The sequence below is a fragment of the Hemicordylus capensis genome, chromosome 2 (assembly GCF_027244095.1).
Source record: "Hemicordylus capensis ecotype Gifberg chromosome 2, rHemCap1.1.pri, whole genome shotgun sequence".
Taxonomy (NCBI): domain Eukaryota; kingdom Metazoa; phylum Chordata; class Lepidosauria; order Squamata; family Cordylidae; genus Hemicordylus; species Hemicordylus capensis.
In genome coordinates, this window is record NC_069658.1 from 425,630,357 (window position 1) to 425,653,249 (window position 22,893).

Here is a 22,893-nt window from a genome sequence, read left to right on the forward strand (position 1 = left end):
AACACATTACATTCTGGATCAAGACCCAAATACACTACACCAGGTATCTTACACTGATTGAATCCGAGCCTGGAGAGGAAAGCCTCAGCAGACTATTTATTCCTTTTAGTTGTATAAGCCTGCTCTTTCCCCAAACTGGACTTGGACAGGACAGTGAGCAATTATTTGTTTGTTTGTGGCCATCTGTGCATACAGCACTTTATAGAGAGTAATGAGACCAGTTCCTATCCCAAAGGCTCACAATCTAAGAGACACATGACAAACAATGGAGAAGGGGAAGGAAGTGGATGCAGGGAAAGAATATACAATTATTTCATATACTTACTTAGGATTACCTACAGTGCAGTATAGAGACCAGGGGAGTTGGGGTGAAAAGAAAGGTTTTGAAAAGGAAATATAGTAGTAGCATCTTTTCAGGCATAAGGGGCATCAAGGAAGAATGAGTGGAGAGGTCACCTGAGACAGCTAAAGGCAGTGGACCTGGATGAGTTAAGGTCACATGCAGAGATGTGTCAGAATGCAAGAGTGAAGAGGCCATAAAGGATTTTGAAGGTAAGAACAAGAATCTTACGTACAATCCAGGAGCTGACAGGAAGCCAGCACAGGAATTTAAGCAATGTTTCTCTACTCATTCTTCCTCACAACAACTCTGTAAGGAAAGCCACGATTATTCCTATTTGACAGATGTGGGGAGTCTCAATATGAGCATTTGGCCTAAGGCAGGGCTGCACAACTTCGGCCCTCCCACAAGCTGCTTTTGGCCTACGACTCCCATCATCCCGTCACAGTGGCCAATAATCAAGAATTATGGGAGCTGTACTTCAACATCCGTAGAAGGGCCGAAGTTTCCAAGCCCTGGCCTAAGGCTACATAGAGTCTATAGCGGAGATGTAATGCAACTTAAACCCAGTCCAAATCCTACACACTATTAGACCCCTAAAGGATAGGGATGTGCATGAAACCAGTTCCATGTACTCCGGGGGGGAGGGGCTGTTTAAGGGGCAAGGGAGGCACTGCCTACCTGCCAGACCCTGCCCCGCCACTTCCTCCCCACCAGCACTCTCGCAAAAAGCAAGCACACAGGGCTGCAGCATACCTCCCTGCAGTCCTGGTCAGTGTTGCCACAGAAATGGCCGGCGCACAGTGCACACGCGCATCAGTCATTTCCATGGTGATGCTAACTGGGGCTGCAGGGAGGTACACTGCAGCCCTGTGTGCTTGCTTTTTGAGAGAGTACTGGTGGGGGCAAAGTGGCAGGGCAGGGGCTGGCAGGTAGGCAGAGCCTCCCCTGCCCCTTAAAGAAAACCCCCCACCCTCTGAACCGGCTCGAACGCTGGTTGACAAAACCAGTTTGGCACTCCTAGAATGGAGCTCCAAATGGTTCCGTGCACATCCCTACCAGTGTTCTAATTTTTTTCATGTGTGTGGGATGAGTTTTGTTCTGGGCAGCAGTATCAAGGCAATGTGTGCGCACGTGCATTCGGAGTGGGGCCTTCCTGACTCAACCTGAGCGGGATCTAAAATTAACTGAGCAGACATCAAAAAAATGTGTGAGCGCACACACCTTAGAGGGAACACTGATCCCTACCATGGGATATTGCCATTATATGGTGTCCTCTAATGTTAGGTATGTCCCCATACTACTATTTTTAAGCACTATTTTCTTGACGTCAAAGCCTATAAAACTGAGCAAGATGGCCTGGAGTCTGATCTGAAAACATTCCTCAGTTGTTCAGGAGAATAAATTCTGATCTAAGAATACAATGCAGATTAAGCTATATGGAGTGCAGCTAGGACTTTTTAACACCACCCAACCCCCAGCTGCCTATTTCTCTGTACACTGATCAGAATGTAAATTCATTCTGACTGCATAACTCTACCACGCCTTTCCGTATGTACGCACAATGCTTCACACGCAAAGCTTGTGAGACTTACAACTATTATTTATGGCTCTGGTGTGCCAGGCACACACAAAACAGAAATGTACTGCAAGTACACAAGCAAGACAGACCCCTTATCTTCCTGGCACTGCTCTACATTGCAATCCCATAAGAGGCGAGAAAATACAGCAAAGCTGTACCAAATGCCCTCATGGCCCTCCTACACACACAGCACGGGCTAGTTCAAGGCGGAACTGATGCCAATCCCATCTGTTCATCTTCCAGAGGAAAAACTTGAGCTTCTGCATCTCTTTCCAGAGAAGGTTTTCTGTCAAACTAACCCCAGGTTTACTTCTCTCCACCCAAGCAGCAAAAGGACAGAGACATAAAAGGGGAGGAATGAGTCATCCATCTGGAATGCAGTGGACTCAGCATCCCTCCTTTAGCAAGTTCCTAGACTATCAAGCCCTATACCATCTAGTGTTGTGCACCTCCCATTTAATTTGTGTAGTCTAGCAGACACTCAAAGGTTGGACCTGGAGCACCTATCAACAGCTCCCTCTCTATATAATAGTAATATTAATGGGGTTGGGGAGATATGTTAAGTTCCTTAAAGCCAGAATCAAAATTTAGAAGCCAGCCCTACATAAGGCTGAAAAAAAAAATCCCAATAAAAATAAAACAACATACAATTCCCAGCTTATTAGAAAGGTAGGATTTTTCCAGACATGAGTATTAAAGATTCTCCTCACAGGATTGATGCAAGAATGAATTAGAATTATTGTAGTGCACTTTGCAATTAAATACGCTATGGAAGCGGCTGCTAATCATACATTTAAAAGCCAGTTTCTGGCTTACATCATGGAGACGGATGCAATAGTGCATCCATTGTGCAGAGTACACGTACATTACGTTATACACACTCAATTCCCTGCAACTGCTATAAAAGACTGGTGTGACAAGAAACCCCTCTCTACAGCCCATCATTCATGCAAGTAAGGATCAGAAGCTGTTCCGAAGAACTAGCCCCATTCCTCATTTGCCCAGTGGCAAGCTGGATGACAGATATACAGCACAGGCCCTCCCAGCAACCTACTATTAATCCTGACAGGCATTTCACCAGTAATAATAATATAATTTAGATCTATCAAATACAGCCTAGAACTCATGCCACTGCAATGAAACAGCACTAGACAAGAAACAAAAAGTCCAGCCATTATGAGTAGAAAACAGATAAGGTGTCTCAAACTGGTTTACTATTGAAACAATAAATGCTTGTGCAATGTCTGGAAGATCAGAGATGGGCAAGATTCTCATTATTATCCATGATTTTAACAATGCAGATATTCAATTTCCCTTTGACATTAAGGCAAGCCCATGTTATAAGAGCACTGAATCACAGGCCTTGGGGTTTCATTTACATTCTGTAAAGTTAACAGTGCACTGTATGAAAGACTCTACTACTTCAAGAGCAAGCAAATAATAACAGGGCAAGGCAAGGAGCTTGTGAAATGTCATCACACCTTGCCATCTTCTAAGAAGTGATGGGTATGAGAGAAGTTCAACAGATATTTCCAGCTAAATACATACAATGGGGACCAAACACCATCTTACTGGGAAACTTCAACACAGTTCAAAGTGCAATCCTAACTAGAAATGGGACATGTTGAGTCTAAGGAGGTAACAGGAGAGACTGGATGTACAATACAACAAAAGGAGAGAAAATGCAGGCAAAGCTATTAGTGAAATAACAGCAAGGCCAGGAGGAAAGCTGCAATGGGGTGTGCATGAGCCACTTCTTTGCAAATCCTTTTGTACATACATAAACAAGAACTTAGAAGGGCACCAAAAATTTACTAGCCCATCCACCTGAATGAATGTTGCAAGGCAGCTTGAGCAGCAAGCATGACAAGGTATTCACCCAGAAGGAATTGTTATTTGTCTTGGACCAGTGGCTGTTATATTGAGAGTCTCTTGAGAAGTGACAGGAGATTTGAACCATCTGCTTGGATAACCTTGGGTGTGATAAAAAAGAACAGAGACAGAATAAAACATAGGAGTAGAAGGGAATGTTACATGGCAATCTAGGGACCAGGCAAGGAGATGCAGTGAAGGGTGGGGAAGCAGACTAGGGGAAAGAAAAGGGGTTGCTAGATCCATAAGGGCTAGAAGTTGCCTAGAAAGGAAAGCTCTACTAGGTACCAGTTCTCCTTTCACCAGAGCGCAAGGAAAGAAAAAGCCACCCCGAGTGCAATGCATCCCCCTCTGTGCCACTAGCAGAAGCACAGAAGTGCTACTATTTGAAGCACAAAGGCCCTCTCAGGATCTGGACCTGGGGCGACACCACGGGGGGCGGGGGGGGAGATCATTTAGGAATGGGGAAGGCTGAGAAAACTCAAGAGGGGAGACAGGACGGAGGGAGAGGAGGAGGAGAGATCAGGGAAAGCAATGTTAGAAGGCGAAGTTGCAAATAGAGCTGCTGCAAGATAAAAGCAGGAATGGTCAGGGTTGGAAAAATAAAATAAAGGGAGGGTGATCTTACTATGGCAGAGACGCGTCAGGGGAGAGGAGGACGTAATCAGAGCTCCTTCTCCTCCTTGGGCGGGAAAGAGGCTGCACTGAAGAAGCCAGCTACCGCCGGCCTTCTCAGGATGTCGGCAGCATCTGGGCCGAGCCCGGGCCAGGCCCGCCTCCCTTGCCCTCTCCCGGCTGCCTCCCCTTGTTTCCCCTGCTAGGGCTGGGGGTCTCGGGGCGCTGAGGAAAATCCCGCTTATTCCCGCCGAATGAGGTGGGCGGCTCCGCACTAGGCCGCGCATCCCCAGGCTGGCGTAGCGGGCGCGGCCGGGCGGGGAGGGAGGGGAGGGAGGGAGGAGGCCGGAGCAGGGTGCGTGAGGGGAGAGGGGGAATCGGCCCCCCAATACCTGGTCCGTGATGTTGAGAATCCCCATCTCCGGGCGGGGCCGCCCCCCCTCACTCAGCAGCGCCGCCGCCGCCTCCGAGCTCCCGGCATCGATCGGGCTTCAGCTGCCGCCGCGGCACCCTCCGGCGGCTGTGGGGCGGGCGGGGAGGAACTGAGCCCGCCCACCGGAGAGACGAGGGAGCAAGGCCCGTGCCGATGTAGCGACCCCTGCCGGGGAGGGCCCGGCACCGCGGCCTGCCCAGCCCCGGAGGACGGGAGCGGCGAGCCTGGCTAAGCGCATCTCAAAGCCGCTCCGCCAGGGCGCCCTCTTTAGCCCGCCACACCGTGGACTTCGCGGCGGGTGTCGGGCGCTGTCGAGGCCTACGCAGCGAGCGCACCAAACATCCCCAGAGTAAGAGACGGCGCCTCTCGGATGCTTCAGAGCTTCCCAAGCTGGGAAGCTCCGAAATACGCAGGAAGCCTCTTTCTGGGGTGTGGAGAGACACCCTCCTCTTTCTTTTTTGCAGGGCTGTCAAATTCGTATCATTTCGTTTATTCAGGGGTTCATTGTCCAGAGATCACACTGAGCTCGGGTTAGTTACTCCTTAGCGCTCAGCTGTAAAGGACTATTTATCTAAATCCAATACTAGCCCCCGGCCCCCCAAGTTTTGTTTATATTAGAAACCAGGAGGTCGTCTTAAATTCAGAGTCCTGTTCCTTTCAGGTAAATGCAGGCATAACCTGTATTTTTCCTCTACTTTTTAAAGGGGTCTTAAATTCAGAGTCATCGTCGATTTGGGTAAAGACAGTGCATTAACTGTCAAGGTGGTTCAGGAGTGATAAGAAGTTGCTCTTTCTCACATTTTCACCTCATGCTTGTGAGTAACATGGTTATTCCAATCCCTGTTGGTGAGTGCAATTAGAAAACCAGACTGTGGTATGTACTGTGCTTTTAAATAACACGAGTATGATGTTGCATAGAAGAGCCCAGCTAGACCAAGCTAAGGCCTGTCTAGTCCAGCATCCTGTTTCCCACAGTGGCCAACAAGCCACTGGGAAGCCCACAAGCACGAGCTGGTGGCATTCTCGCTCTCCTGCCATTGCTACACTGAAACTGGCATTCAGGGACATCCTGGCCCTGAACCTGGAAGCACACAGGTGAGGGGTGTAGCTATAATTGAGCGGATGGGTTCAAAGAACGCTGGGGGCCCCAGCAGAAGCGGAGCCACCATTGGGCCAACAGGTTCAAAGAACCCGGGCCGGTGATCAATCAGGGGCCGCGAGAACTGCCTCGACACGCCCCCCCCCACGTCTGACGTCAGACATGGGGGCGGTAGTTTAGCTCCCGAGCGGGGGCCATGCGGCCCCTTCGGCAGCTAAACTAAAATCGCAGCGCAGCCCAGGAGCAGCTCTTCCCTGCAGGGAAGAGTCGCTCCTGGCTGCGTGCTGTGAAGGCAGCGCCAGCCTAACTAGCTCCTGAAGGGGTCGCGCGGCCCCTTCAGGAGCTAAGACTGGGGCTGCCTTCGCAACGTATCCCAGGAGCGACTCTTCCCTGCAGGGAAGAGCTGCTCCTGGGCTGCGCTGCGAAGGCAGAGCCAGCCTTCGTTTAGCTGCCGAAGGGGCCGCGTGGCCCCTTCAGCAGTTAAGCTTCAACTCCCGAACGGAGCCTCAAGGCTCCGTTCGGGAGCCAGACCATGCCCCCTGCATCTGAAGTCAGACACGAGGGCGGGGCTATCAGGGCGGCCACACACAGGCCGCCAGCAAGCTGGCTACGCCCCTGGCCCCCAGCTCCACTCCTCTCTGTTTTCTTCATTACCTCCCTCACTCCAAGGGACTGCCAGGGAGAAGGGTTACTTCTCCCCTCTCCTCTAGATACACCCCTGAAGCAGCCTATATAGCTACCAGTACAGTAGCCATTGATAGATGTCTCTTCCATGAAGTTGTCTCATACATCTTTAAAGCTATCTAAGCTAGTAGATTGGTTTTGGATGCCAAGAGTGAATAGCCACCCCATCTTGTGACAATGAATGCCATCAATTCACCTCTTCTAATAGTTTGATGTAACCTGCAAACCTGGCCACCTCACTATTTACTCCAACTCCAGATCTTTTATGAACAAGTTTAAAAAACAATATTTAACTGGTTTTTTAAAAATTGTTTGATTTAATTTTTAACTAATCTGTAATTTTAACTTTTACTGTGTTTTAAATGGTTGTGCACCAACTGAAGATTCCTGTGTCAGGAGTATTATAAATATGACAGATAATAATTAATACATTAAAAATATCCACTGTCTCAGAAGAAAATACTTCCTTGTGTTCTCCTGAATCTCCTGCCAATCATTTTTATTGGATGACCTCTGATTCTAGTGTGAGAGGGAGAAAAACATATCTCTATCCACTTTCTCTATACCATGCATAGTTTTATAAGTCATGTTCCTCAGTTGTTTTCCCCCTCAACTAATAAGCCCCAAGCACTGTAACCTTTCCTCAAAAGGAAGGTGCTCCAGCTCCCTGATCATTTTGGTTGCTGACTTCTGGACCTTTTCCAGCTCTGTAGTATCCTTTTTGATGCAACAATTAGAACTTTTTGATGCAACAATTAGAACAATTAGAGACCAGCGTGGTATAGTGGCTAGAGTGCTGGACTAGGACCGGGGAGACCCGAGTTCAAATCCCCATTCAGCCATGAAACTAGCTGGGTGACTCTGGGCCAGTCACTTCTCTCTCAGCCTAACCTACTTCACAGGGTTGTTGTGAAAGAAACTCAAGTATGTAGTACACCGCTCTGGGCTCCTTGGAGGAAGAGCGGGATATAAATGTAAAAATAAAATAAATAAAATAAAAACTGCTCACAGGATTCCATCACAGATTTGTATAAATGCTTATAATATTAGCAGTTTTATTTTAAATCCCTTTCCTAACCATCCCAAGCATAGAATTTGACTTTTTCACAACTGTCTTGTCATTTTCATTGAGCTATCAACCATGACCCCAAAATCTCTATCCTTGTTAGTCATCACCAGATCAGACCCCATCCATGTGTAAGCAATATTGGGATATTTTGCAATAATGTGCATAAGTATATACTTACTTTCATTGAAGTGCATTTGTAATGTCAAGTTGCACATTTATCCAGTTTGGATAGGGTGTTTTTTGTTTTGTTTTGTTTGTTTTTAGCTCATCACAACCTGTTTTGGTTTTCACCTCCCTTAATCATTTGATGTAATCTGCAACCTTGGACACTTCACTGCTTACCCCAACTCCAGATCTTTTTTGAGCAAGTTAAAAAGCACTGGTCCCAATACAGATCTTTGGGGGAACCTACTTCTTACTTACTTCTATTATTAATATTGTCAATTTATTCCTACTCTCAGTTTCCTGTTCTTTATCCGGTTACCAACTCATAAAAAGACCTATCCTTTTATCCCATGATTGCTGTTAACTCAAGAACCTTTGGTAAGATCCTTTGTCTACTGCTTTTTTAAAGTCCAAGTATAAAGTGTAATCTGGACCACCTGTATCTACATGACAGTCTCAAAGAACTCTAAAAGGTTAATGAGGGAGGACTTACTTTTGCAAAAGCCATGCTGATTCTTCTTCAGCAAGGCTTGTTCTTCTATGTGCTTAATAATTATATCTTGAATTATGCTTCCCACCAATGTACTCATACCTGACTTTATTCTAATAAGTCTGCAATTTATTGGATCCACTACTGATCCCTTATTTATTTTATTTATTTTTTATTTAAAATGTTTATATCCTGCCCCTCCAGTATACTACTGCTTGGGGCAGCTCACAACAATAAAATAGATACAATGTAAAATAAAACTAATAAAAGTAACCAAATTAAGTAAACAAGTTAATAGTCTAGGCTAAAACCACAGTCAGAATTAAGTTTCAAATTACAAGTTATTTTAAAAGCTAAAAATTGAGAATGATAAAAAAGACTAAAAAACCTAACAGATATAACCAAAGATGGAGCATTAAAAAGCCTCTTTAAAAACACTGAGAGAGGGAGCATGGTAAAGCTCTTCAGAGAGGGTGTTCCAAAGCCAAGATGCCACAGCCAAAAAGGCCCTGACTCTAGTCCCAACCATCCGGATCTCTGTTAGTGGTGGGGTCATGAGCAGGGCCTGAGATGATGAGCGGAGGGCCCTGGCAGGTTTGTAAGGGCCTGCCATACGATACCCTTTGGCTATCTTCCAATCCTCTGGCACAAAGGCTGGTTTTAGAGACACATTGCATGTTTTTGTGAGTTGTGTATAATGCTGTATTGTATGGTGTCATAGCTGAAATTATCCCCAAAGTCTCAGTAACATTTCCAGCCCGAGGGCAAACATGTTTAATCAGAAGTAAGTATCCCAGCGGAAGTCTGAGAAGCACATTTCGACTCCCTGTACAAAGAGGCACTGGGGCTAGATATTATCAACATTAATGTTTCCAAGGAATTGCATAATTCCGAGATCCCTAGCTGAGAGCCTGTATCACACTTGGAAATAGAAATGCTAATTAACTCTTTCCCACGTGGCAAGGCCCTGGGCTATGATTTTGTTACCATTGAGGCATTGCAGGCCAAACTAAATTGGTGGGTGTCCCTTCTTGCCTCATTGTTTACATATATTGATGCTACAACTAAAATTCCCCATCATTGGGGCACAGCCATTATTATTCCCATCTACAAAAAAGGCAATCAGGATGACCCAAATAATTACTGCCCAATTAGCTTATTAAGTATGATCCATAAGATCTATGCCAAACATTTACTTCTCAAACTTACGGATTGGATTGATGGAAGTGATATTTTGGCTTCAGAGCAGGCTGGCTTTCGGGAGGGCCAGTCTACTTTGGAACATGCCCTTACTCTTCAATTTTTATCCAAAAAATATTCCACCAAGCCATCTCATGGACTGTATGTTGCTTTTATTGATCTCAAGTCAGCTTTTGATGTAATATCCAATGAGAGGCTTTGGCAAAAACTGTTGGAACTTGGAATAGATAGAAGGCTGTTATTACTGATAATTTCCTTGTATGAGAGTACTTCGTTGAAAGTCCGCTGCAATGCATCGGGGGCCTTGTCATCAGCAATACGCTCTTGTAGGGGTGTGCGACAGGGCTGCATATCAGCTCCTATGCTATTTAACTTGTATATTAACCCTGTAGTTTCTTTCATTTCTTGCCCTTCCACTCATTCCCCCAAGATTGCAGACAGGCGTATCTCTGTCTTGTTATACACTGATGACATAGCAATTTTATCTCAGACCCCAACTGGCCTGAAACATGCTCTTGGTCTTCTATCTACATTTTGTATGCAAGAAGCTGTCGAGATCAACTACCCAAAAACCAAAGTCGTGGTTTTTGCTAAACGTCCCAGGCAGTATATCTGTTTTTTGAATGCACATAGGATAGCTCAAGTCAATTCTTTTAAATACTTAGAAGTGGTTTTCCACTCTTCAGGCTCATGTAGGATTGATTTAAATTCCTCTTTGTTGATGGCCCAATCCACTATTAATTTTATTACTTCCTTTTATTACTCAAGGGGAGCATCTTATATTCCTGCCACGGTCAAATTGTTTGTCACCAAAGTTCATTCTCAGTTGTTCTACGGTGCTCAACTAGGACCAGTTAGAAATTTTGTATCTTTAGAAGCCCTTCAATCTAAATTTTTGAGATTTTTACTAGTGGTTCCTCACTGTGTCCCCTCGTTGGTGTTGAGGTGGGTTTGTTTAGAATGTAGACTATTAATTAATTAATTAAGATTAATTAAAATTAATCTCTCCCAAGTGGGTCTGGTCTCTTTTATAAAGATTGACCAGTTCAAGTTCAGGTGGACCACTTTGATCGTTGATACATTAGCACATTATGGGTTCTCACCAGAGGTAATTTTAAAGATGGGTTATGAATGGGCCAGGGGAGAGGTCAAGTAGTGTATCATCGATGTAGAACTGCAGGAGGAGTTCGTTGCCTAAGAATATTTACCTGGGATAGCAATCGCTCAGTTCTAAACCTGCAGGCCAGGTGCGGCTCGTGAACGTGCCTCCGGGGGGGGGGGGGCTTCTTTAACTGTAAACTGTAAACTGAGCCAGCGTGGTGTAGTGGTTAGAGTGCTGGACTAGGACCAGGGAGACCCGAATTCAAATCTCCATTCAGCCATGACACTTGCTGGGTGACTCTGGGCCAGTCACTTCTCTCTCAGCCTAACCTACTTCACAGGGTTGTTGTGAAAGAGAAACTCAAGTATGTAGTACACCGCTCTGGGCTCCTTGGAGGAAGAGCAAGATATAAATGTAAAATAATAATAATAATAATAATAATAATAATAAACTGAGCCGGTGCTCCGTGCCACCCAGCAGCCCCCGCGGTGGGAAATCGCCTCCGCCACTCACCTGGCTCCCACGGAGGCGAGCCCCCCGCCAGCGGCCAGGTGAGTGGCGGAGGCGATTCCCCGCTGTGGGGGCTGCTGGGTGGCACGGAGCACCAGCTCAGTTTACAGTTAAAGAAGCCGCCCGCCCCCCGGAGGTGAGTTCACGAGCCGCGCCTGCTGCAGGCTACTTGTATTCTGTTATAATCTCCAAATGTAGACGCGCCCTGACATTAGCTAGATTTAATGTCATCCCCTCCGCTGTCCTGGGGGTTAGATGTAGAGGTATTCCTTTCTCTGCCCGTCTATGCACTTGTGGTGCAGGTCAAGTGGAGACCATCACACATTCTATTTTGTATTTTGGTTTTTATAGGGACGCTCATCTTAGTTTAATTTCCCCCTTTTTTGGCCAAATTTATAGGGTACCCTGATGGTTTTTATTTGAAGTTTTTTATTATCCAGTCCTGATGAAGATGTTATCAATACAGTAGCTAGGTACTGCTATATAATCTGTAAATTCCGTTCAGATTCTTAGTAATATTTATGTTCCAATTAACCTGTTTTATATGTTTGCTTTGATTAATCTGCTCTGTATATTGTTTTCTTTTATTATTGTTGTTGTTTATTTTTCTTTATGTGTAGTTTTGCTTTGTATTCTGGTCAATGACTGTAATAAAGATTGGATAGAACACAATGATGGGTACATTACGATTTTCACCTAAATAAGAATGCATTTGATTGCAAATCTAAATGCTGTGTTTAATAATATATATATATACACACATGTTAAAACATTAAAACTAAAGAGCCTTGTCAAAGCACACTATATTTTCCTCAATAAAGCAATACTGCATACATCAATTCTTCAAATTTTGGTTTTCTGGAAGAAAAGAGTTTCAAAGCTGGAGAGTAGCCACCAATATTGCTTTTTTGGGTGTCATCCAATTCAAATTTGCCACATAGTCTATGAGTATCATTTAGCTGGATAGCTGAGGATGTATTCTCTCTCCTCATGCGGTATCTGACCTTGGAATGGCTTGGGGAACTAGGAGGTATGTGTAATCATACCATAGTTATATAGCAGAGATACACAGCCACACCCTGTAAACAGGCATTCAAAGCTCCATAAAGCATCTCTCATCTTTGTTAATAAAATTGTGCGACCTCTAGAGTACTATGCTATGTAGCAACCTGCCACTACATTAGACATGGGGCTGTGATGCACTGTGCTATTATTATAACATATATAGATCACCTTTTTCTACAGGATGTACCCATGATGGTGTAGAATCAAATTTGAAAAACAATGTTGAATATGTTCAAAATAAAACACCATCAGAATAATTAAAAGTAGGAGCAGAAATTCAACAAATCAAAGACATGTATTGCAGCAGAACAAAATCAATCTCACTCTAGCTCTTAAGCCCGCAATGAAACCAAGTGACCTGGACAAGACAACTGAGAATGGAAATCAAAAGGGCAAGGTGGGCCTACCGGGGGAGGTTGTGCCTCGTTTCACAGCCTGGACATGGCCATTGAGAAATTCTGTCCCAAGTTCCTGCCAGCCTCATCTCAGCTGGCATAGGATACTGGATCAGGGCCTCTCTCGATAACCTCAGCAGGTGGGCAGATTCATATGAAGTAAGGCTGTTCTTCAGTTACCCTGGATCTAAATTGTTGAGGACATTAAAGGTCAGAACCAGCAGCTTGAATTGAACTCAGAAACAAATCGGCAGCCAGTGCAGATCGAACAAAAGTGGAGCAATACACTCTGTAGACTGGACCCCCGACAGCAATCTGGCAGCAGCATTTTGCACTACTTTAATTTTCTGAACACTTTTCAAGGGCAGCTCCATATTGAGCTCTTTACTGAAATCAAACCAGATGTGACTGCTGCATGTGTGAAAGTGTCCACGTCTGCCTTCACTGGGAAGAGTTACAATTAACACACTAACCAAAGCAGTACAAAGCAGCGCTCCTCGTCACACTTGACCTTCCAGGAGCAGTTTTTGTCCAGGTATACTCTCAAAATATTCAAGTATGCTACCTAAATATGTGCCCAATTGTTCAGTGTCACCTGATTGTAAAAGGCTTTACTAGTAACTGTGTTATCTGTGCAACCGTAACCTTAAAAGAAAGACTGTGCCATCGAGTCAGTGTTAGTAGTGTAGGTACCCACCACCTGTCAAAACCCAGGTGATGGGTGCCTACACTACTAGTGTTGACTCCTAGCGATCACATAGATTTGTCTGTCCATGTGATTTTCTTGATAGAATACAGGAGTGGTATACCTGTGATTCTTCCCGCAGAGTATGAGATGATGCCTTCAGCACCTTCCTATATCGCTGCTGCCCAATATAGGTGGCTACAGATATATTTACTAGGCAAAGTCTGGGAAGCACACCAGCGGGGATTTGAACTAACAGCCTCTTGTACACTAGGCAAGCTGCTTCCCCACTGCACCACCACAACCTTATCCTAGAACAAAAAAATAAGAAGAGCCTTGCTGGATCAGCCCCAAGGCTGATTTAGTCTACAATCATTTACCGGTAGTCCCACAATGGCCCATCAGATACCTCTGAGAAGCTCACAAGTAGATGATGAAGGCATGCTCCCTCTCCTGCTTTTGCTCCCCCGTGTCTAGTATTCAAAGGCGACCTACCTCTGAACCTGGAAGTAGTCTCTAGCCAACAAGGCTAGTAGCCATTGATAGACCTGTCCTCCATGAGTAAACATCCTATGCATGTCAAACCTCACTTACTTACTTAAAAGTAAGCCCTACAGAGTTAAATAGGGCTAACTTTCAAGTGTGCATAAGAATGTAGCCTTAATCTAGCATCCAGGTTGAAATCCTGTGCTAATTCATGCTATGTACATAACTCAGTCTCAACTATTCACAGAGTGAAAAAGGTGTTCCTCATAATAGCTCATGTTTAATCTGGCATAAGCATGCAATTACAGCTCAGTTAAACAGGCAGGCAAATGCTTATGACTGTTTCCAGCAACCTTCCCTTGCGTCTCTTAAGGACAGACCTCCACACCCAGAATGTTTTATGTCTTTGATCCTCTGCCCATTGATTATAATAGTCCATATTTTATTGAGAGTCTGTGTTGCTGTCTTTGCTTATCCTCCATAAGGTTTGTCTGCTTCACCTTATCACATCTATTAAAAGCAAAGCAGAATTCCTGATCATGAGCACTTTTCTCACTTCAGTTTATTGGGTATCTTGGAGGACAATTATGGCGGCTTTCATTTTTTTTCATGACCTGTTGAACACCCTATTTGTTTCAAACTGTTTTTCTCTCTCTCATGATCTGTTATTGCACACCCTATTGTCTTTTGGCTTAGAGAGCACCAGCTCTCTACTGCCATCTCACCAAACCATATGTAAATTAGAATCTGCTTTAGTTTTGCAGCTTTTCCCATAGTTACATAGCCTGACGTTGCATGCAGATTAATCCAGAGTTAGCACGTCATTGTACATTAATGCTTGGGCAATCAATGTTTACAAGATGATATTAATTGTAAGTGATCATCCATATATTAAAGAAATATATGATAGCCTGCATATCTTTAAAGATTTACAGTCATGTATAATCACAATCTTAAGAGACAAGTCAGACGCATCATTCAGAAAGATGGGAAATAAATAAATATATTAAATCACTAGATGAAATAATGATAATAAGTACTTAGAATTGATGTGTCATTTCTGAAATCTAATATTAACACTGGCCCAGTTACAAGCATGCAAAATCTTAAATGGGCTTTGCTTCACCTCTCCATGTACATGTACCACAAGAAAAATCCATGTCAAACGTGTGACTAGTTTTACAGGACTGGTATGGAGGCCTATGTTAATGGTGTTTGGCACAACATTTCTAGGGCCCAGTAGAGGGCACTATGCACTCTATGTACTGTCAGTTGCCATGGTTTGAACCACACCAAGCAGTAACCAGTGGGTTTCCACACCAAGCAGTAACCAGTGGATGGTTTTGGAATTAACTCATTTAGTTGTACCTGCAGCAAGGGTTTAATATGCAGACAATAGCAAGTGATAATGATTATCTCCATGCTATGAAAATGTGCTGATTTCTGCAAATCTAACCACTGTTTAAAATACAAGAAGAAAACAGGAAGGCTGGTTTCTTCCCTGGTCATTTGGCAATTCTAGTTATGGACTAGGCTAGAGTAGCTACTTTTGGAGAAGGCAGAGTGAAGAGGGACAGCTGATCCTCTGTAACAGCGATTACTATTTGGTATGTACATGCCCAGTTCCCTGAGCTTTGTTATAGTTTTGTTAAACAGTATTTTTTTTTTTATTTGATTTGATTTGATTTATATACTGCCCTTCCTACAGTGGCTCAAGCTTTGTGAGATGAGATTAGCTTTGAGCCTACTTTGTAAGAAAAGGAACTGGGTGTGCTCAGGTTCTTGCAAATGTCAATGTAACACACACCTAGGTGGCCAGATTTGGCTTTTAAAAAGCCAAATTCTGGCTTATGGCCCATTTGACTCATGAGTATACCCCTTAGGTTCTGGCAACCTCACACACTTTTTAAAAATTAAAAAAAAAAATATTTCCCAAGATTATTGATAAAATACAATACAATAAAAGACCCTAAAACCAGTCAGACAAGCAAAAAACTAAACTAAACACATAATGTAAACCTAGCCAATGCAAAGTCCAAAAGCTGCCTGCATAAATAAAAGAAGAAAGCCTGGAAAAGGCAGCCAATGGCTGAAATTTGCCTTAGTTCAAAGAAAGTTCCAGAGGACGTGCACCACAAATGAAGAAAGCTCTAATCACCAAGCCCATCTTCCTGACCATATGGGGACATCACAAAGCAGTAGACTGCAATAACATCTTCCAAGAATGTTCGGCACAAAAGAATAAATACAAAGCACAATGTATACATACATTCCATTCAGTTTTGCTCCCCATCATGTTTTGTTCATTGTGAGAGATGACATTGAGGACTGTCTTTATGTAAAGCATCTTCAGGTCAGGCAGAGAGGCCCTCTGTTATATTCTGTCCAGTATATTTTATTAGGGATGTGTGAAACATTTCGGATACAAAACGTTTTGTACCCAAAACAGCCTGTTTCGGGTGTTTTGTAGACAAAACAAAACACCCATTTTCCAGATCCAAAAGTTTTGTATACAAAACAAAACGTCCCTGTTTCAGCTACAAAACGTTTTGTTGTTTCGGACCTCCATTTTGTGGTGATCTCCGAGTCAGTCTCCATTTTGTGTTTGACATCTCTTTGAATTTCCCACCCTTCTAGCCTTCTGATCAGTGACCTAAATCATGGGCTGACCTGCTGACAATTCCCTCCTTGTTCCTCATTGGCTCTTTTGCTGCTTCCCACTCTTTACTGACCCCACATTGGCCAGGAGAAGGGTTGCTAACCTATGGGGTGCTGGGTTCTGCTGTTTCTGTGGTGTTCTGAGTGTAGATTCTCTGGTAGCATATGAGAGTGGATTCTTGTTTTTCACTGAAAATCTCATATGCTACCAGAGAATCTACAATGAACACCTCAGAAACAACAAAACCCAGTACCCCACAGGCTTGTGGGTATGGGGGTGGTTGGCACCCTATGTGCACTACACAACCCCTCACTCTGGGCAACCCCAGTGCCCCCCAAGTGGAATTATGGGGCTGCTGAAACCTCCATTATTCCCTATGGGAGAAATCTTAAAGACACGTAAACTTCAACAAATCACAAAAGATCAGCCCTTTGCCCAATTCCTTTGAAATAATTCTGGAAGTTTACTTGCCCCCATTGGGCACTACCACCCACCACACTCTGCTCTGGGTCATCCCTTTCCCCTTGAATTGAAGCGATACATTTGCTGGAATCCCCATTATTCCCTATGGGAAAATTCTTAAAGATGTGTAAACTTAAAAAAAAAATCACACAAAAAAATCAGCCCTTTGCCTAATTCCTTTGAAATTTGGGTGGTAGCTTCCACCCATTGGACACTACCACCACCACCCACTCTTTTTGCCCTGGGACCCTTTTTAAAAATCCAAATCGATTCAGATTCGGATTCGGAAAATTTGGCTACAAAACAAAACAGGGCTGATTCGGATTCGGAAAATTTGGGTACAAAACAAAACAGGGATGTTTCGATTCGGATACAAATCGAAACAAGAAAATTCCAAAATGCACACCCCTATATTTTATGTTTTGTTGTTTAGAAGTTTGTCCCATTGGAGATTCTGTAGATAATGTGGGAGGTGGGCTCCAAAAGGAAAAGGGAGGGAAAAGAGGAATAAGAACTAATCCACCTATTTCCCTTTCACTATTCCTACAACTGGACTTAATTTGGTCCAAATCGGTTAGGCAGTTAAAAAATTAACCCACTTGCACCTCAAATGTTCCATTTTGCACCAACTATGTGTTTGAGGTGTCCCTGTGTGTCCCTACAACTGTACCAAATTTGGTTCAAATCGGCTCCCACTTGCACCTCAGATGTTCACGTGTCTGCCATCTTGAATCAGGGTGGATGACATCATTACAAACTCTGCCCTTGAGCTATCCCTATGTGTCCCTACACCTGCAGCAAATTTGGTTCAAATCGGTTAGGTGGTTCACAAGTTAGCCCAATTGCGCCTCAAGTGTTCATACATCTGCCATCTTGATGTTGGGAGTGTGTGTGGATGAAATTATCACAAACTACACCACTGAGGTTTCCCTACAGCTGTAGAAAATTTGGTTCAAACTGGTTAGGTGGTTCACAAGTTAGCTCATTTGCACCTCAACTGTATCTGATTTGGTTCATATTGGTTCAGGCATTGCAAAGTTGATAGCGGGGGACAGACACACACATGGAATGCCAGGTGATTTTAGAAGCCTACTGGGAAGTAGGCTAAAAACTGATTTCTTTCTGAATAAAATCTTAATTAAGTCTATAAAAGATTACTTTGTGTTTGTGAGGGGAGCAGCTATAGAACACCCCTTATACCAGGAAAAGGCAGGATAAGCAAATGGAACATGATCTCATGCTACCTCTGCCCTGACCTAGCTAGATGCCACATTCAAAGTAAGAATGGCAGTGCTATCCACAGCTACCTAATATCTGGTGCAAGATAGCTGAGAGCAAGATAGTATTGGAGCTAGGACTCTGGCAGCATCAGCTCTCAGCTGCAATGTCTCATAGTGACCACTGGGGTGGGGGTGGGGGGTTAGGGTCACATGGGTAAAAGTCCTGGACTCCTCTCCTCTTTGTTCTTCTGGTATTAGTCTCCATTTTGTCTCTCCAGATATGGCTGTTTGTTTTGGTCTCTCTCTTCAGCCATGAGCTACAGCTGAAATTAAGCTACAGGTTTTTCATATTTGTTTGTAACCTTTTCTTTAAATAAATCCTTGTTGTTCTTCAATCCTAAGGTACTGTCTCAAGACCTCTTGCTTTGCTGATTTCTCACCAAACTGGTTTTGCTTTGCTATTTGTGTTGGAAGTTAAAGGACTTTGCGCTGTCTCTTTGTCTCAGACAGTGGAGGACAGACTAGTGAGTCAGAGGGCTAGAGGGTTATCCCTTCTCCACTACTCTGATACTATCCCTTTGATATGTAGATTGCTAATCTCATGGACTAACTTCCTTTCTCTTCTCTCTTCCCTACCTGTCCTTCTACCTTGCAACATGGCAAGCCTCTCTCCCTGCACCATATGTGCAGAGAAGATGCAGAATCCATCTGCATCCAGCTAGATAGATAGATTAGAGATCCTAACTCCTCACTTTCCTATCTAGAATGGAGTTCCTTAATAAATGCCTTATATATTGATTTGAAATTATGAATTGGCTCCAAGTTACTTTACTCTCAGCATACACGCATGCATAACTAAATCTGCTGTGTTGTGCCTCTGTGCACTCTGCTATAATGAGAAAGGGATTCTCTCACCACAGAGAATTTCCAACAATTTGGGGACTGAACTGCCATTCTTCCCCTACAGATAGAAGGGAAGCTAACCAGTGAGTCAAACCAAACCTGATTCCAAAAACAGTTCAGGGAGTGCTTTTCAGTTAAACCTAAAATCTCCTGGCTGCTTGGAACCGTTGGTCCTCCTGTTGCTCAGCTAGAGGCTTGCCCACCCACAGGCTGATGTCCAGCAATTGAAAATGGAAACTTCTTGTGTTTCCCAGTCCCTGCAGTTCTTCCTTGTTCCCGTTCCACCATTCATCCTAAACAGGGTATTTCCCTGAGTTCTAACCCTCTGTTGTGTATGCAAGAACCTTAAAAAAAAATTAGAGCCAACAAAATTAAAGAACCATTTTAGTATAACTTTGCTATGTAAACCACTTTGAGAAGAAGTGGTTGAGAAGAGGAGGAGGGGGGAGGAGGAGGAGCAGGAGCTCTGCTGGATAAGGCCCAAGGCCCACCTACTCCAGCATTCTGTTTCATACAGTGGCCGACAAGATTTCTCTGGAAAGCCTATAGGAAAGAGGATGCCCTCTCTCCAGTTGTTGCTCCCCTGCAACTGGTATTTAGAGACATCTTGTCTTTGAGACTGGAGGTGTCCTATAGCCCTCAGACTAGTAGCCATTGATAGATCTGTCCTGCATAAATTTATCTAAAGTTAAAGTTGTGCTTTAACTTTGTCGAGTCGGTGTGGACTCCTGGCGACCACAGAGACCTGTGGTTTTCATTGGTAGAATACAAGAGGGGTTTACCATTGCCATGTCCCGCGCAGTATGAGATGCTGCCTTTCAGCATCTATCTATCTAATTAATTCTCGGGTCATGCATGGTGACGTGGTAGAAAGGAGGCGATTGCCTGATAGAGTTTGCAAGCAGAAGCACCTGATTGGGCAGTGGGGATTCCATATCCCCTTCTAACTGGACAAAGAGGCACCTTTTACTGTGCTGATTCTCTTTATTTAGCAGGGGGAGAGTAACTGGCCCTATCCACCCCCAGCACAGTACCTCCAGTGACTGTTGCTGATGTCTATCTTGTGTTTCTTTTTAGAATGTGAGCCCTTTGGGGACAGGGAGCCATCTTATTTATTTATTATTTCTCTGTGTAAACCGCCCTGAGCCATTTTTGGAAGGGCGGTATAGAAATCAAATGAATAATAATAATAATTAATATACTGTCCGTATATTCAGTAGCGATATAGCAATGGAGTTTGGACTAGACAAGTGTGCTGCATTATTAATGAAAAGAGGAAAAATAACAAAAACAGAAGGAATAGAACTACCCAATGGAAGCAACATCAAGAACCTGGAAGAGAAAGAACATTACAAATACTTGGGCATTCTCCAGGCTGATAACATTGCAGACACTGAAGTTAAAAGAAAAATTGGAAGTGAATACATCAGGAGAGTTATAAAAATCCTAAAGTCCAAACTCTATGGCGGGAACACCATACAAGCCATGAACACCTGGGCTATACCTGTTATCAGACACACTGCAGGAATAATAGACTGGACCCAGGCAGAGCTAGAGACGCTAGATCGTAAGACCAGGAGAATCATGACCATCAATCATGCTCTGCACCCCCGCAGTGATGTAGATAGGCTATACCTCCCTCGCAGCTCAGGTGGAAGAGGAATGCTGCAAGTGCATCAAACAGTAGAGGAGGAGAAAAGAGGCCTTGAAGAATATATAAGGGACAGTGAAGAAGATGCACTTCAGATTGTCAATAATGCGAAACTATTCAACACCAATGAAACAAAGCAGGCCTACAAGAAAGAACAAGTCAAGAACCGAGCAGAAAAATGGAGAAATAACCCACTGCATGGTCAATATTCGCACAATATAAGTGGAAAATCAGACCTCACCAAGACCTGGCAATGGCTTAAGAATGGCAACTTGAAGAAAGAAACAGAGGGTTTAATACTGGCTGCACAAGAACAGGCACTAACAACAAATGCAATAAGAGCAAAAGTCGAAAAATCCACAACAAACAGCAAGTGCCGCCTTTGTAAAGAAGCAGATGAAACAGTGGACCACCTCATCAGCTGTTGTCAAAAGATCGCACAGACTGACTACAAACAAAGGCATGAAAAGGTAGCAGGGATGATACACTGGAACATCTGCAAAAAACACAAGCTACTTGTAGCCAAAAATTGGTGGGACCATAAAATTGAAAAAGTTGAAGAAAATGAAGATGTAAAAATATTATGGGACTTCCGACTACAAACAGACAAACATCTGCCACACAATACACCAGATATAACTGTAGTTGAGAAGAAAGAAAAACAAGTCAAAATAATCGACATAGCAATGCCAGGGGATAGCAGAATAGAAGAAAAAGAAATAGAAAAAATCACCAAATACAGAGATCTACAAATTGAAATTGAAAGGCTGTGGCAGAAAAAGACCCAAATAATCCCAGTGGTAATTGGCGCCCTGGGTGCAGTTCCAAAAGACCTTGAAGAGCACCTCAACACCATAGGGGCCACAGAAATCACCCTCAGCCAATTACAAAAAGCAGCTTTACTGGGAACAGCCTATATTCTGTGACGATATCTATAACAACAGCAACAACATTGACAATAAAATTCAGCCATCCCAGGTCCTTGGGAAGGACTCAATGTCTGGATAAAACAAACCAGTCAATAACACCTGTCTGACTGTGCAAATAAATAAATAAATAAACAATAATAATACCTTCACCTCAAAAACCCAAATGCCGTTTAACAGAAAAGCAACAAGAATTAAAGCAAAAAATAACTGAGCACATGAACCAAACAACCACCAGGGTTCGACTTCCAGCTCTAAAAAGAGTTGCCAAAAAACAACTTGCTCAGGCATTAAAAGATATAAATGCTGCACTTGCAGAAATAACAACCAAGAATTTACAAGAAACAAACCAACTAATGTACAGTGCAGCAACAATATGAAAGAATAGATGATACACAGACCAGAGAACAAAACATATACTGGGTAGTATATATACCGTGTATAAGAGTCTATTCACAAACACAACTTACATGAAATGAGGATAAATTAAACATATATTATGAAACACACAAATTACTAAAGAAATTGCCTGTGTTCTAGACCCCCAAAAAGTGTGGCTCAAGGTCAATTATGCCCATGTCCTTATACATGTAGATATATAGTCCTTCCAGATCTTTTCTCTTGCTGGTTCTGTGTTCAAGTTGTTACTCCAAATGTTACTCAAAATTCTTCCAGATTTTTTTCATTGCAAGTTCTTATTCTAATAGTAGCTCCTTGTACAAATGTTGCTCCTTCTGATAGATGCTCCTTGTCCAAAAAATACCCAACAGGTATCCTAGGTAATTTTTACCTGTTTCCTCCTGCTTGAACAGGACTTCATCAGGAGAAGTGAGCTGAATGCACAATAACACATGTATCATTTTAAAATACCCTCAACAAATTATGTTAACTCAAAGGGTTAGAAATTTTTTAGTAATTACTCACATTTATTTCTTCCGAAGTGACACTGCACCTACCAGTGGTTTCTAAATTAGAAATCCTACTGGATACCTAATTGTACTGGCTTCAAATGGTACAGATAATGCTTAATATATCCTACAGCGTCTGCCAGATGTTTTCACTCCCCTTTGATCAAAAGGGATGTGCTTCATTATCCAATCTCGTCTAAATGACCAATTATATTTATGTGCGTGTGTGAAGAAACAGCAATGCTAAGCTTCCAAAGAAGCCGTGGACCTTTTGTCCCATTTAAATTCCCAATTATACAAATATAATATGGAACCAAAACGTAGCTCATATAAAAGCTTATCAAAAATATATATGATAGTCCCATTCTCCAA

The 22,893-nt window shown here is 43.4% G+C and overlaps 1 protein-coding gene across 5 annotated transcripts in view; it reads right to left on the reverse strand.

Annotated features, from left to right (window-relative positions):
• ANKRD52 (ankyrin repeat domain 52) overlaps nucleotides 1-22,579 on the reverse strand; it is a 128,766-nt gene extending 106,187 nt beyond the window's left edge. For 3 of the 5 annotated variants that reach the window (XM_053293577.1, XM_053293576.1, XM_053293579.1), the window contains exon 1: nucleotides 4,802-4,973. In XM_053293577.1, the coding sequence (XP_053149552.1) occupies nucleotides 4,802-4,828 (27 nt within the window). In that variant the 5' untranslated portion in view covers nucleotides 4,829-4,973. Of the gene's footprint in view, nucleotides 1-4,801; nucleotides 4,974-22,537 lie in introns of those variants that run through there. The other 2 variants (XM_053293580.1, XM_053293578.1) reach the window with 2 other exon arrangements.
• Between the last annotated feature and the right edge of the window lie 314 nt (nucleotides 22,580-22,893).